The sequence below is a fragment of the Chiloscyllium punctatum genome, chromosome 23 (genome assembly GCF_047496795.1).
Source record: "Chiloscyllium punctatum isolate Juve2018m chromosome 23, sChiPun1.3, whole genome shotgun sequence".
NCBI classification, from domain to species: domain Eukaryota; kingdom Metazoa; phylum Chordata; class Chondrichthyes; order Orectolobiformes; family Hemiscylliidae; genus Chiloscyllium; species Chiloscyllium punctatum.
Window position 1 is genome coordinate 53,303,100 of NC_092761.1, and position 16,563 is coordinate 53,319,662.

At 41.4% G+C, this 16,563-nt stretch overlaps 1 protein-coding gene across 8 annotated transcripts in view; it reads left to right on the forward strand.

Moving 5' to 3' along the window:
• The window catches only part of arhgap32b (Rho GTPase activating protein 32b), a 572,293-nt gene that overhangs the window by 446,433 nt on the left and 109,297 nt on the right, over window positions 1–16,563 (forward strand). For all 8 annotated transcript variants that reach the window (XM_072593008.1, XM_072593005.1, XM_072593009.1 and 5 more), the window contains 2 exons: window positions 2,550–2,627; window positions 4,167–4,248. In XM_072593008.1, the coding sequence (XP_072449109.1) occupies window positions 2,550–2,627; window positions 4,167–4,248 (160 nt within the window). The remainder of the gene's footprint in view (window positions 1–2,549; window positions 2,628–4,166; window positions 4,249–16,563) is intronic.

Here is a 16,563-nt window from a genome sequence, read left to right on the forward strand (position 1 = left end):
CCTTGAGTTTAGAAGACTGAGAGGGGATCTGATTGAGACATATAAGAATATTAAAGGATTGGACACTCTGGAGGCAGGAAACATGTTTCCGCTGATAGGTGAGTGCCAAACCAGAGGACACAGCTTAAAAATACGGGGTAGACCATTTAGGACAGAGATGAGGCGAAACTTCTTCACCCAGAGAGTGGTGGGTGTGTGGAATGCTCTGCCCCAGAGGACAGTGGAGGCCCAGTCTCTGGATTCATTTAAGAAAGAGTTGGATAGAGCTCTCAAGGATAGTGGAATCAAGGGTTATGGAGATAAGGCAGGAACAGGATACTGATTAAGGATGATCAGCCATGATCATATTGAATAGTGGTGCAGGATCGAAGGGCAGAATGGCCTACTCCTGCACCTATTGTCTATTGTCTTGCTTAAATCTATGCACAGCTACCCCACATCTAATGCTCTGCCTTCATCCATGTGTTTTGCCACATCCTCAAAGAATTCAATAAGGTTTGTGAGACACGGCCTGCCCCTCTCAAAGTCATGCTGATTACCTCTAATCAAGCTACAGTTTTCCATATCCTGTCTCTCAGAATCCTCTCCAATAATTTGCCCACCATCGATATAAGACTGACTGGTCTGTCATTCCCAGAGTTATCCCTATTCCCTTTCTTGAGCAAAGGAATAACATTTGCCACACTCCAATCATCTGTACTACTACAGTCGACAGTGAGGATGCAACGATCAGCGCCAAAGGCGCAGCAATATCTTCCCTTGCTTCCTCTAGTAACCTGGGTCTATCCTGTCTGGCCCAGGAGACTTCTCTATCCTCTTTTATTCAAAATTTCCACCACATCCTCCTCCTCAACATCAACCTGCTTGAGCATCTCAGCCTGTTCCATGCTGTCCTCACTAACGACAAAGTCCTTCTCACTAATGAGTACTGAAGCAAAGTATTCATTAAGGATATCCCGATATACTTCTGACTCCAGGCACAAGTTCCCTCCACTATCCCTGATTGGCCCTCCCGTTACTTTGGCCATCCTCTTGTTCCTCTCATAAGTGTAGAATGCCGTGCAGTTTTCCTTAATCCTACCTATCAAGGCTTTTTCATGACCCCTTCTCGCTCTCCTAAGTTCATTCTTCAGTTCCTTCCTAGCTTCCTTGTAACCCTGTAGAACCCTGTCTCATCCGAGCTTCCTCGTTCTTAAGTAAGCTTCCTTCTCCCTCTTGACTAGATGTTCCATATCTCTTGTCATCCAAGGTTCCATCACCCTTCCACCCCTTCCTTGCCTCTGTGGGACAAATCTATCCAGCACTCACAGCAAGTGCTTCCTAAACAACCTCCACGTTTCTGTCGTGCATTTCCCTGAGAATAACTGCTCCCAATTTATGTTGCACAGTTCCACAGCATTGTAATTCCTCCACTCCCACTTAAGTACTTTCCCAAACCATCTGCTCCTATCCCTCTCCATGGCTACAGTAAAAATCATGGAGTTGTGATCACTATCACAGAAATGCTGTCCCACCAAGACATCTGACACCTGACCTGGTTCATTGCCAAGCACCAAATCCAATATGGCCTCCCCTCCCGTCGACCTATCTCCATATTGAGTCAGAATTCCTTCCTCTGCTCCATCCAAACTATTTGCACTAAGGAGGTTCCAATTTAATATTAGGGAAGTTGAAGTGAACCATGACAACAACCCCGTTACCTCATAGATTTCTTACCTTTCTTACTTTCATAGAATTTCTGGATGGGTCGATCAATTCTATAAGATTGGTAAGAAGTCAGGACCCATCCATATTGAGTGCTCATCAGCTGATAACTATTCAGCTATTCAAGATGATTCTATCTTTAATAGTTGTGGAAATGGGCTTTCTTTAAAATGTTCAGTGGTTTAAGTAACACTCCACAGTGGTGTGCACACAATTGTTTGGCTGTACTTTGATAATTTTATATATCAATTGGTGTCTTATGGAGAAGCATTAAACAGGAGTATGGTATGAACCCCCTTCCAAGTTATCTGCTGACCCTATTTAAATCTGGATGTGGGCTTCATTTTCCATTCTTCTGGTGAATATTTGGGCATCTATCGGTGCTGGATGATGTCCAAAGTGTGGATTCTGCTTCCTTTCACTCACCTGATGTTGGGAGTGGGAATATTCAGACCTGTCACCAATACAGCAACACCATGAATAATCACCTGGATATATCCAAGCTCTGTGCTGCCTAGCTCAAACGGATTTACAAAGAAAAGAAGCACTATTAGTCACAGGTATTCTCAGGATTCACTTGTGATTTCCTACCCTACCTATGTAGAGTACGCTACTCAAAAGTCATATATTTGTGCTAACACAGTGTCAGAAACATTGTACCAAGTGCTTCGAGGTAAATTTGTACAAATGTGTTTGAATTGCCTTAGCTTTGTTTTTTGATAGCATCCATTGCAAACTTAATATTGGAGTGAAGAGGTTCTCATGGCAGGGAGGAGACTGGTATGCTCACATGCCAAGGGGAGTAGTGAGAATTTGACTGAAGTGCTGTTTCTGCTGTTTCCTAGGTTGGAGATATAGTGTCTGTTATTGATATGCCTCCTAAAGAAGATACCACATGGTGGAGGGGAAAGCATGGGTTTCAGGTAAGTGCCTGAGTGTGTGATGGTATAAAGTTGTTGAGATCTCTTCATTGAATTGATATTACTGATGTTGAGCAACTGTTCGAGACTTGTATCTTTTATCAAAAACTTGATAATGTTGTTCCTTAAACAGTGTTCAGTTTAACATGATCCGGATTATTGTTGTAAATGAACAAACTTGTGTAGTTGGCATGCTCGTAACTTGGTCTAACTGCTTTGAATAAATTGAACTTTAGTTTCTTTACTTGGCCTCCATACACATTACACTTACATGTGATCTCTCAATACCTTTCACTCAATTTCACTTGATCATTTCTGTTCAAAACTGCCCTTCACACAGTAGATTTTTTGAAAGAAATTAAATCTCGGAGAAGTTATATGCCATGTTCTACAAGGTTTATATTTTTGGACTTTTTTTGAGTTTAGAATGCCTTTGAGTTGTAGCTGCTGTGTAAGCAGTTTTATTGTGCAAATGAGAAACTCTGCCAGTTTTATCACAACATGAATTACAGCATGAAATCCCCTTTGTGAGTGGAATAGCTGCTGCATTGCTCTTACTCCTTCTGTCTTCTCTTTGTTGCATTTTATTGATCATTATTTCATAACATGCAAAGGTATTCAGCATTGCATCTATGTTAACTCTGGGGCAATAATCTATGTCATTCTAACCTGCTGTCCTTTACTCAGCCTTTATCAAATATTTATCCACATACCCCTCAAAAGTTGAGATTGATTCTGTTTCCACAGTTCTGTGTCCCAATAAACTCTTTACTTAAGTATTGTTCCTGATATCTCTTTATTCTTTTGGTTGTGTTAAATTTATTTCCTTTAGTTATTGACTTACTGAGCAGTGGAGTCAGTTCCTCCTGATCATCAAAACCCTAGTATATTTTGAACACTTTGCTGCAGTAGAAAATATCTCTGGTTTGCTGCACTTCGGCTGAAGACTTTCCTCATGGGATCATCACAGCACATTTGTACAACAACTTCTATGTAGCTTTGTAACTTCGGTTCTAATGTGAAGAGCCCAAAACTGGACCAGATATCCACATCAACAATTTATTTTTTGCAACCTTAGCTATTCGTCTTTGCTTTTGTCATAATTTTCCCTCGTTCTGAAGCCTAAAATTCCTCTCCTTTTGCATTTTTTTCAACTTATCTGTACATTTTTAGAAAGCATCTAGCTGTTGCTTTGCTGTTTGCTAGTGCTATTATGCTTTGCTCTTTATGGGACCCTTCGGTGTTCAATTTGGCCATTCTTTACAAAGTAACTAGCAGGCAGGAAAACACAATGGAGTATTTAATTAAAGTATAATTAGCTGTGAAATGTAACAACAATGCATAACAATTAAACATGATCAAAAGACTGATGTGCAAGAATAAATGTGTTTCATTTAGTCAGGATCTCAAACAGGATTGAACTGTGAGTGTGTAGAGCTGTATCAGAAGTGAACTGTGAATTGTACATGACATCATCCTGAGTTTCTTTGTAGAGTCATTCTGACATTAGTGTCTGATTTGTACCTTTATTTAATTTTTCAGGTTGGATTCTTTCCCAGCGAGTGTGTGGAGCTCATTAATGATAAAGTTCCCCATTCTGTGACCAGTGCAATGCCAAAGCCAGGTATAGTAATCTTCTATCCTGCACCCACTATGCAATTCCATTCTGATCAGTGTGGGCATCGAAATTTCTAAATGCTCATAGATGCATTCCATAGGAATGTATAACTGTGGGTGTCTTGGTCTGAGATATTTGTGTGTCTAACATATTTCATTATCCAATTGTAGTCTTGCATAAGCATGAGTCAAATCCAACACTACCATTTAAGCGTAGCATTTGCATTTGGGTGGCTCAGTGGTTAGCACTGCTGCCTCACAGCGCCAGGGTCCCAGGTTTGATTCTAGCCTCGGGCGACTGTCTGTGTGGAGTTTGCACATTCTCCCTGTGTCTGCGTGGGTTTCCTCTGGCTGCTCCAGTTTCCTCTAAGTTGTGCAGGTCAGGTGAATTGAGAGAAGTGGGTCAGGGTGGGTTACTCTTTGGAGGGTCGGTGTGGACTGGTTGAGCCAAAGGGCCTGTTTCCACACTGTAGGGAATCTAATCTAGGTATATAAAATTAGGTGAGACATGGATAAGGTGATGGTTAGAGTCTTTTTCCCATAGTGGGAATGTTGAATACCTAGGGGGTATGGTTTTAAGATGAGAGGGAAGGTTTAAACAAAATGTGCAAGGTAATTTTTTTTATGCAAAGGGTAGTAAATGACTGGAATGTACTGCCAGGAGAGGTGGTAGCAACATAACTTTATAGTGCAATACTGGCCCTTCGGCCCTCGCTATTGCGCTGACCTGTGGAACCAATCTGAAGCCTATCTGTCCTACACTATTACATTTCCATCCATGCATTTAAATGCCCTTAAAGTTGGCAAGTCTAATACCGTTGCAGCCAATGCATTCCATGCCCCTATGATAAATAAAGAAACCACATCTGACATTGTCCTATATCTATCACCCCTCAATTTAAAGCTCTGTCCCCTCGTGCTAGCCATCGCCATCTGAGGAAAAAGGCTCTCCCTGTCCACCCTATCTAATTATCTTATATGTCTCAGTTAAGTCACCTCTCAACATTCTCTCACGAAAATTCCCTCAGCCTTTCCTCATAAGACCTTCCCTCCATACCAGGCAACATCCTAGTAAATTCCCTTTGAACCCTTTCCAAAGTTTCCTATAATGCAATGACCAGAACTGTATGCAATACTCCAAGTGTGGCCACACCGGGACAGCAGTTTTGTACAGCTGTAGCATGACCTCATGGCTCCGAAACTCAATCCCTCTACCAATAAAAGCTAACACATAGTATGCCTTCTTAACAACCCTATCAACCTGTGTAGCAACTTTCAGGGATCTATGTACATGGACACTGAGATCCCTCTGCTTATCTGCACTACCAAGAATCTTACCATTAGCCCAGTACTCTTTATTCCTGTTGCTCCTTCCAAAGTGAATCACCTCACACTTTCCGCATTATACTCCATTTGCCACCTTTCAGCCCAGCTCTGCAGCTTATCTGTGTCCTCTGTGACCTGCAACATCCTTCTACACTGTTCGCAACTCCACCGACCTTAGTGTCATCCGCAAATTTACTAACCCATCCTTCTATGCCCTCTATCAGGCCATTTATAAAAATGACAAACAGCAGTGGACCTAAAACAGATCCTTGCGGTACACCACTAGTAACTGAACTCCAGGCTGAACATTTCCCATCAGCCACCACCCTCTGTCTTCTTTCAGCTAGCCAATTTCTGATCCGAACTGCTAAATCACCCTCAATCACTTTCCTCCATATTTTGTGCAATAGCCTACCATGGGGAACCTTATTAAACACCTTACTGAAGTCCATATACACCACATCAACTGCTTTACCCTCATCCACCTGTTTGGTCACTTTCTCAAAGAACTCAATAAGGTTTGTGGGCAGATAGATAAAAATATTTAAGAGGCATTTAGGCTGACATATGTACAGGCAGAGAATAAAGGGATACAGATCATGTTAAGGTAGATAGGATTAGTTTTGAATGGCATCATAGTTGCATACATATGGTGGGCTGAAGGGCCTTTTCCTGTGCTGTACTGTTTTTTTTTTGATGACAAACCTGTGAAATGTGCTTATTTTTATTTGCATCAAATTGTATGCAATACATCTGGAAGAAATAAAACACATGCAGCATTCAGTGTTTCTTCATGCATGATTAGAAGAGGCGTGTCGTTTGTAATGTCTGAAGATTGCATAACTTGTAAAGTTTGCAAAATTCCAGGGATAGATAAATACAGCTCCAGGCAATGTGAGAGCATCCAATACTGCATGAGGGTCTTTCAAGCAAACTCAATATTTTAGAAAAACACAGAGTTTGCTGTTAATAGGTATTAGTATTCTCATTTTTCTGGCACTTGCACTGTGATGTCACTGTATTGCTGGAAAAGAGAGGCATTGAGATGCTCATTCTATCAGAATATTAATGTTCAGAGGTGACAGAACGATAATTCTTTGACTTTATCTCTATTTCATGCAACTCAGTCCCAATTTGTTTAGCAGTGAAGAAAATGAAATGACATGTCCCAAGAATTTTATGCAATTCAGATAAATACCTCTTTTCATAATCTTAGTTTCTTACTTAATTTGCAGTTTTATTTCCATGCTAGGTGACCCCTTTCAGCCAGCTAGTGTTACAGTGCTTTTTCCGCTGGTCTAAAATAACAGCAGACTGTGGAGAGTTAGCTTGGCAAATGTGCGTGACGTGAATTGAGCTTGATGACCCAATTATGTTCTATAATAGTTTGTTACAGTGAAGCGGTACTCCACTTGTACTGGAGTAAGGACTGCCCTCTTGCGTATTGGAGTAAAATCCAATTTGTTTATGAGTTGGAATAAGATGTGACCTGTTCTTGAACATACAAAAGTGCAAAACATATTCAAAGTCATAGAGATCTCCAGCAGAGTAAAAAGTCCTTCTGCCCATTGCAACCGTGCTAGTCAGAAATAACCACCTAACTGTTTTAATCCTATTTTTCAGCACTTGGACCATAACCTTGTATACCATGGCAAACAAGTGAATATTTAAATACTACTTAAATGTTATGAAGGTTTCTGCCTCTACCATCCTTACAGGCAGTGAGATCAAGATTCACAGGAACATAGGTATTGGGAGTGGGTGGAGGCAATTCAGCCTTTTGAGTCTGCTCTGCCATCTAACATGATCATGGCTGACCTTCTCCTGGTCTTAACTCCACTTTCCTGCCTGCTCCTCATAGCCCTTTATCCAACTTTTCAACGGAAACGTTTCTATTTCTTTCTTGACTCTGTTGATTGACTCTGCCTTCACTGCACTCTGGGGCTGTAAATTCCACAGATTCATGACCCTCTGAGGGAAGTGGTTTCTCCTCCTCTCAGTTTTGAAGTTGTCTTCTGTCAATGTATATTTATGACCTCCTGTTCGAGGCTGTCCCACAAGGGAAAACATGTGTTCAGTGTCCACCTTATCAATCCCCCTTAGCATTTTAGATCCTCGATCTCCCTCATTCTTCTGAACTCCGGTGAGTACAAGACCAAGCTATTCAACCATTCCTCGTACACAGCCCTTTCATCCCTGAGATCAATCTGGTGAACCTCCTGTGAACTACCTGCAGTGTCACCACATCCTTCCTCAAGTGAGGAGACCAAAACTGGACACACTGTTCCAAGTATGGTCTCATCAGCACCTTATATAATTGTAACAAAACTTCTTTATTTTTGTAATTCTGCCCTTTTGCAATAAATGCCAGGATTCCATTTGTCTGTCTCATTACATGCTGTGCCTGCATACCATTTTCTGTAATTCATGCACAAAGTCGCCCAGAACCTTCAGTGCTGACGCACTTTGAGTCTGTTTCCCATTTAACTAATTTGCTCTTGTATTTTTCTGGCCAAAATGGACAACCTTGAACTTATCTACATTAAACTGCATCTGCCAGATTCTAGCCTATTCTCCTAGCCTAGCAATAACCATCTGTAAACTTGTTATCTCCTCATCACTGTCTGCTTTTCCACCTGTTATAGTACCATCCACTCTGTCCCTGTGTACAGATCATTTAAATGGTTGAAGTCCAAGAACTGAGCCCTGCGGCACCTCACTAGTTAGAATTCATCCAGAGAAAGACCCATTTATCCTAAACCTTTGTCAATCAGCCAATTCTCTATCCAAGCCAATACTCTACCCTTAACCTAGTGAGATTTCCCTTTCTGGATCAGTCTTTTATGTTGCACCTTATCAAATGCCTTCTGGAAGTCTAGATATACCGCATCCACTGGATCATCATTAACCTTGCTGGTTACATCTTCAAAGAGCTTCAGAAAATTTTTCAAGCGCAACTTGCCCTTCATGAAACCATGCTGACATTAGTGAATTGAGCTTTGATTTTCCAAGTGTTCCGTTGTCTCCTCCTTTATTCCAGCCACTTCCCCACGACAGAGGTCAAAGATCAAACCAGCTGGTTTATAGCTCCCCACTTTTTGTGTATTTTTTTAATTAAAGCTGTCACATTAGCATGTTTCCAATCCACTGATACCTTTCCAGAATCCAGGGAATTTTGGAATTTCTTAACTAATACATCCACTATATCTGCTGCCACCTCATTTAGTACCTTAGGATGCAGGCCATCAGGCCCTAGGGACTAATTGGCCTTTAATTCCATCAGTTTACTCAATACCTTTTCCCCAGTTACAGTAACTTCACCAAGTTCATCTGTAGTAACTGCAGTGTTTGGGTATAAATTATTCTCTTCCACTGTGAAAGAAGACACAAAATATTGGTTTCCCATTATTGCCTCCCCATTTTGTCTTCTAAAAGATCACCATTTAGTAATCTTTTCTTTTTCTTATAAAGGCTGTTAGTAGTGGTGCTTATGTTTTCTGCTAGTTTCCTTTCATAGTTCATCTTAGCTCTTTTGATTTTGTTTTTAATAACCCTTGGCTGATGTTTAAAGTTCTGTCAATCCTCTAGAGTGCGTCTAACCTTTCAAGTATGATATGTCCTAGTTTTTGCCTTTATTTTATCCTTGACTTCCTTGTTAAGTTATAGATGATTTTTCCTTTTTTGCAATTTCTCTTCCTCTGAGGGATATTACTTTAGTTGAGAAGTATTTCCGACATCACTAAGAATTTGCCTCTGTTCTTCAACTGTCCTGCCCTTTAATATTTTTGCCCAGTCTACTTGGGCCAACTTCTTCCTCAGGCCTGTATAATTACCATTTCCCAACGCCAAAACTGTCGTATGTGACTTCCACCACCCTCTGGGTAAAAACATTTTTATAGATTCATTCAGCAGAGAAACAGACCCTTCGGGCCAACTCATCAGCGCTGACCAGACATTCCAATCGACCTAGTCCCATTTGCCAGCATCTGATCCATATCTAAACCCTTCCTATTCATATACCCATCCAGACGCCTTTCAAATGTTGTAATTGTACCCACATCCACCATTTGCTCTGGCAGCCCGTTCCATACACACACCACCTTCTGTGTGAAGAAGTTACCCCTCAGGTCCTTTATAAATCTTTCCTCTCTCACCTTAAACCTATGTCCTCTAGTTTTAGACTCCACTATCCTAGGAAAAGTTACCTTGGCTATTCACCCTATTGATGCCTGTTGAAATTTTATAAACCTCTGTAAAGTCATCCCTCAGTCTCTGTCGCTCCAGGGAAAAAAGGCTCCAGCCCATTCAATCTCTCCCTGTAGCTCAAAATCTCTTCTAAACCTCCTGCCGCTAACTTTGAATCTATGCCCCCTTTCATTGACCCCTCCACCAAGGGCAATAATGCCTTCCCATCTACTCTGTCTGTGTCCCTGATAATTTTACATGTCTCAATCATGTCCCTCCCTCAGGAGAACAAGCCCAATCTATCCAACTTCTCTTCATAACTGAAACTCTCCAGTCCAGGTGCCATCCTGGTAAATCTCTGCTGCACCCTCTCCCTTGCTAACAATTCCTCCTACAAGATGGATTCCAGAATTGTGCATAATACTCTAGCTGTGACCTAACCAATATTTTATACAGTTTCAGCATATCATCCCTGCTTTTAAACTGTGTGCCTTAACCAATAAAGGCAAGTGTCATGATTGAAACGCGGTTCGCCAGGTGGATCTCAGAATATAAGTACCATGACTGAGGTGTTAACCTGGTCCAATCAGGGAGTCCTGCTTGACAGATATAAACAGGAGTGTTTTACGTTAGAGCCCGGGTGTCCTTGGAGAAGGAGCACGCGGTCTCCACCGACACCCTGGAGTTATTCAGGGAGAGGTGGGCGCCACAGGGAGTGGAGTGCATTATTTCCCCCTCCAACTCTATTTTGATTTAATCCCTGCCCTCCTCTTCCCTGTTTGATTACACAGCATTGCCTTTTGTGAAGGGCACTGCTTGTCAATGGCCACTCGGGTGTTTCCTTTCTTCCTGGTGGTGGAAATTTGAATAAAGATTCGTGCACCTTGTGTCTCTCACTGTGTCTCACACCTGCACACACACAACATGGGTGCTGGGGGAAAAAATAAGCACTACCGCAGTTAGGCGGTAGTGTGGGGGTTAAGAAAAAAAAACGAAAAAAAAAAACAGGAGTGTTGGGATTCTGTTCACTCCAGGAGCCAGCTCTGAACAAACTAGGTCAGTGGCATGTACTAAAATGTGACTTGGTAACAGGATACCAGCCTTCATGGAGTTACTTCAATAAGTATCTCAGATGCTGCCTTGACCAGTTTATCCACCTGTCCTGATATCTCAGGGTATGCACACTAAGATTTCTCTGATCCTTGGTTCTTCCCAGTGTCATATTATTCATCGTGTATTCTCTTGCCTTGTTTGTCCTATTTGTCCTGCTCAAGTGCATCATGTCACATTTATCTGGATTGAATTCCATTTGCCTCTGATCAGCCCATCAGAGGTAGACTACCCTTTAGCCTGGTCTTCCATGGTATAACATCTTGGCTGACCTGTTTGTGTTTGAATTCTACATTCCCATTGAGCGCAATAACCTTTGTTTAATAAGAATCTCTTCAATTCTGTGTCTTAAAAATACCTAATGACCCCACTTCTGTTGCCTGAGAGAGTGAGGTCCAAAGACACATGACTTCCTAAGAAAAAAAAAATTCTCCTCTATCCTGAAAGGACACTAATTTTTAAACAGCACTCCGTAGTTACATAGAACATAGAACATAGAAGAATACAGCGCAGTACAGGCCCTTCGGCCCTCGATGTTGCGCCGATCAAAGCCCACCTAACCTACACTAACCCACTATCCTCCATATACCTATCCAATGCCCGCTTAAATACCCATAAAGAGGGAGAGTCCACTACTGCTACTGGCAGGGCATTCCATGAACTTACGACTCACTGAGTGAAGAACCTACCCCTAACATCAGTCCTATATCTACCCCCCCCTTAATTTAAAGCTATGCCCCCTTGTAATAGCTGACTCCATACGTGGAAAAAGGTTCTCACTGTCAACCCTATCTAACCCCCTAATCATCTTGTACACCTCTATCAAGTCACCCCTAAACCTTCTTTTCTCCAATGAAAACAACCCCAAGTGCCTCAGCCTTTCCTCATAGGATCTTCCTACCATACCAGGCAACATCCTGGTAAACTTCCTCTGCACCCGTTCCAGTGCCTCCACATCCTTCCTATAGTATGGCGACCAAAACTGCACACAATATTCCAGATGCGGCCGCACCAGAGTCTTATACAACTGCAGCAGTTCTGGACTGATCCACTGGAGGAAATTTCTTTTCGCCATCCATCCTGTCAAGACTATTCAGGATCTTTTAAACTTCAGTCAAGCCCCAATCCCTTTTTACTCTTGCAGACTCCAGTGGAAACAAGCCCAGCATGACCAACCTATCCTCGAGACAATCTATTAATTTCAAGTGTGATTCTAGTCAACCAATATATTTGCATCCTTCCTTAAGACCACAGTATTTAAAATGAGACATCACCAGTATCCTGTATAACTGAAGCATGATATCCTGTTAGAATCCCTACAGGTGGAAACAGGACCTTTGGCCCGGCAAGTCCACATCAACTCTCCGAAGAGTACCCACCCAGGTCCATTCCCCTAATACTGTACATTTTATCCCTGACTAATGCACCTAACCTACACATCCCTGAGCACTACAGGCAATTTAGCATGGCCAACTCCCCTAACCTGCACATCTTTAAACTGTGGGAGGAAACCGGAGCAAACCCATGCAGACACTGAGAGAATGTGCAAACAGTCTCCCAAGGCTGGAATTGAACCTGGCTCCCTGATTATATGATGCAGCAGTGCTAACCACTGAGCTCCACTGCCGCCTTGTTTTCTTGTAGTGGGCTTTAGTCTGTCCTGGAATTTGATAAAGAATGAAATTCTTGATTAATAAATTGTTAAGTGAGGTAATTTTTTACTGGAATTTGCCTTAACATTTAACTTAAACTTTGAAAACTAGAAAGGAACTGTCAGATAGTTAACGGAAACTGACTGCCATTGATAGTGAACAGTTAACTGTTGAGCAGCTGTTGGTGACTGCTTGAATAGGAGATAATTACTGTGAGTAGAAAGCTGAAGAAGCATTTGGATATGCCTCAAAACATTGTATAAAGTAAATTATATCTGCTGACAAAGTAAAAGGGGTGCATTACAAATAGGATAAAATTTGGTATTTTGATGAGAGTAGAAATTTGGCTGCTTCTTGCCTCCAGTATGTGTGACTCTTCTTGTGAGGTAGTAAGTATTTAAACTATTGTGGAGTGTTACAATGTTTTGTGCCAGTTAGTTTGAAAAAGAAGCAAAAACTTAGAATTAACTAAATAGTTGATATAAATAATCTCGGCTAAAGTGTGACATCTGTAGGAGTTAGTAGACAGTGATATCACTCTAGTGAACACATCTGCACTCAATATCTCTGTTTTGGATCTCTCTGAGTCCGTCTTTGAATTGGAGTGAGAGCTAGAAACTCTCTATCATGAGGGAGAAGTCGATATTGCAGGATAGTTTGCTCTAGACTTCAACTACCCTTTTTAGAGAGCTGCAAGATCAGAATGTAGTTTTTATGACAAATCCTATACATGTGAAAGGGCAACTCAGGCAAGATGAAGAATGAGGACCTGCAAAAATGATCCTTTCTATCAGTTAAAATATACCTGCAACATGTGAGTACAGACATAACAAGTGTCATAAGACAGCCAGAATGAAAACGTGAAGCAGGAGACTGTCCAAACTGGGGAGGAGGAAGTGGAGGTGAAACAGAATGCGGTAATTACGGGAATGCTGCACTTAGGGAATTGGGCTGGCATCCTTCAAGAGCAAGATTAAGAATTATGTTCTGAACAAGGGGTACTGGACTTGAACGTTGGTTCTGCTTTCTCTTCACAGATGCTGCCAGACCCAAATTCTCCAGTAATTTCAGTTTTTGTTTCAAATTTTCAGTACCCACTGATTTGATTTGATTTATTGTAATCACATGGACCTAAATACAGTGGAATGCTTTGTTTTGCAAGCATTAAAAGCAGATCTTAGCAAAAAAGGACATAAAGATCATAGGGTGCTTTGACAGAGCAAGGCATACACTGTTAAGGCTGCACAGCAGGTGTGCAAAGCAAATTCAACCTGATTTCAAGTTAGAGAGGTCCACTTAGCAGTCTTTTTGTTTATTTGAGAGTTGTGTTGTCTGTCTGCTTTGAACAAGTTGAATGAGTGGGCAAATGCATGACACATGCACTAAAATGGGAATAATTGTGAAGTTATTCACTTTGGGAGGAAGATAGGAAGGTGATTGTTATCTGAAAGGCTATAGATTGAGCGGGGAATGTGCACCAAGATCTGGCTAACCTTATTCACCAGTCACTGAAGTTAAGTGTGCAGATGCAGCAGGTGGCGAAGATGACAAATGTATGTTGGTCTTTTTTAGTGAGAGGATTTGAGTGTAGTGGCAAGGATGACTTGCTGCAATTATACAGGAACTTGGGGCAACCTCACCTGGAATATTGTGTGTAGTTTGGTCTCCTATCTGAGGAAAGTTGTTCTTGTTATGATGGGAATGCAGCAAAGGTTTACCATATGGATTCCTAGGATGGCAGGATGACGTGTGAGGAGAGATTGGATCAGTTCAGATTATATTTGCTGGAGTTCAGAAGTATTGGGGGAACTGCACACAAACCTACGAAATTCTAATAAGGTTAGACAGACAGATGCAGGAAGGATGTTTCAAATGATGGGATCACAATCTAAAGATATGAGGTAAACCATTTAAAATTTCACCAGTAGAGTTGTGAGCATGTGGAATTCACTACCACAGAAAATAGTTGAGATCAAAACATTGTCTGATTACCAGGAGGAGTTGGATATAGCACTTGGGGCGAAAGGGATCAAAGGAAATGGGGGAAAAGCAGGAGCAGGCTGTTAAATTAGGTGATCAGCTATGATTATAATGAATGATGAAACAGACTCATAGGGCCGTATGTCGTACTCCTCCTGTTTCCTGTGATTCTGAAGTGATTGTCATCTCTAACCGGTTTAGAAGGATATTGTAGGGGTGGGGAGAGAGAAGAATTCAATTGCATCCTTGTTGTAACCAAGAGTGCCATGAATTAGGAGCTAAATTAAAGAATAGGACCTGAAAGGGTAGAATCTGTGATGTATTCCTCAGAGATGTGAAAATTAGCATAGGAATTTATAGATTAAGGAGGTGAACAATTGATTAAAGAAGAAACGTGAAGCAATAAAGTTGTATATCATATAATTACAGAGGCTGATCAAGCACGCAACAAAGATTTAATGTTTTTAGTAGAGGATTTTAACTTAAGTATTCATTGGGTTAAACTGACTAGTACAAGTCATGAGGATAATGAATTTGTTGAATATCTGCAGGATAGTTTTCTCCAACAAGTCAAAGATAAATGGCATGGCATTCTTTTTAAAGAATTCTCTCGTAGGTTGTGGATGTTGTTGACTGATTATTTAATACCTGTGGAGAAAGTGAAAACTGCAGATGCGAGAGTTCAGAGTCAAAAAGTGTGATGCTGGAAAAGCACAACTGGTCAGGCAGCATCCGAGGAGCAGGAGAGTCAACGTTTCAAGCCTGTCCCTAGTTGCCCTTGAGAAGATGGAGGTAAGATTCCTTCATGAACCACTGCAGCCTATGTGCTGCAGGTAAATGCACAATGCCATTAGGTTAAAAATTACACAACACACCAGGTTATAGTCCAACAGGTTTATACCTATTGGACTATAACCTGGTGTTGTGTGATTTTTAACTTTGTACACCCCAGTCCAACACCGGCATCTCTGAATCATGAATGCCATTAGGAGAATTCTCCAGGATTTTGACAAAGTAACAGTAAAGGAACAATTATATATTTTCAAGTCAGGAGGGTGAGTGTCTTGGAGGGGAACTTGCAGGTGGCAGTGTTCCCATATGTCTGCTACCCCTTTTCCTTCAAGATGGAAGTGGCCATGGTTTTGGAAGTTGCTGTCTCAGGATCTCTAATGAATTTCTACAGTGCATCTTGTCGATAGTACACACAGCTGGTACAGTGTGTCAGTATTGGAGGGAATGAATATTTATGGACGTGGTGCCAATCAAGTGGACTCCTTTGTTCTAGATGATGTCAAGCTTCTTGAATGCTGTTGGAGCTCCCCATCCTGGCAAGTGGGGAGTATTCCATCACATTGCTGACTTGTGCCTTATAGATAGTAGTCAAGCTTTAGGGAATTGGGAGAAGAGTTACTCACTGTAGTATTCCTAGCCTCTGACCTTCTCATGTATATAAACAGTGTATTTATACAGTGAGTCCAGCTGTGTTTCTGGAAAGTTATAACACCCCACAGGGTGTTGATAGTAGGGAATTCAGTGGCATTGAATATCGAGGAGCGATGGTTAGATTGTCTTTTACTGGAGATGGCCATTGCCTGGCATTTGTGTAGCGCAAATGTTACTTGCTGCTTGTCAGACCTCATTCCTGATGAAGGGTTGATGTTCAAAACATCGATTCTCCTGCTTCTCAGATGCTGCCTGACCAGCTGTGCTTTTATCTAATAGCGATCATAATATGATCAGGTTTAGTGCAGTGTTTGAACAGGAGGTTCATGGAACAGTTACACAAGAATCCATTTTTTTGTTATAGTTGACTTCAGTGCTAAGCTGTCCAAAGTGAAGTGGACAGATTTGTTCATGGATAAATGACTAGTGGGAGGTGTTCAAATGAGAATTCAACATGATACAGGCTTATATTACTAAGGGAAAACAAATCTATTTGCCAAAAGCAAAGGGCATGGGCACGAAAAGAAGTGTTTGTACTTCTCTGATTCTGATCTTGTCGCATTCCTGTCTATTCACTCCTCACTGATTGATTACTATCAGCCTTCAGGTCAATAACTTCTGAATGT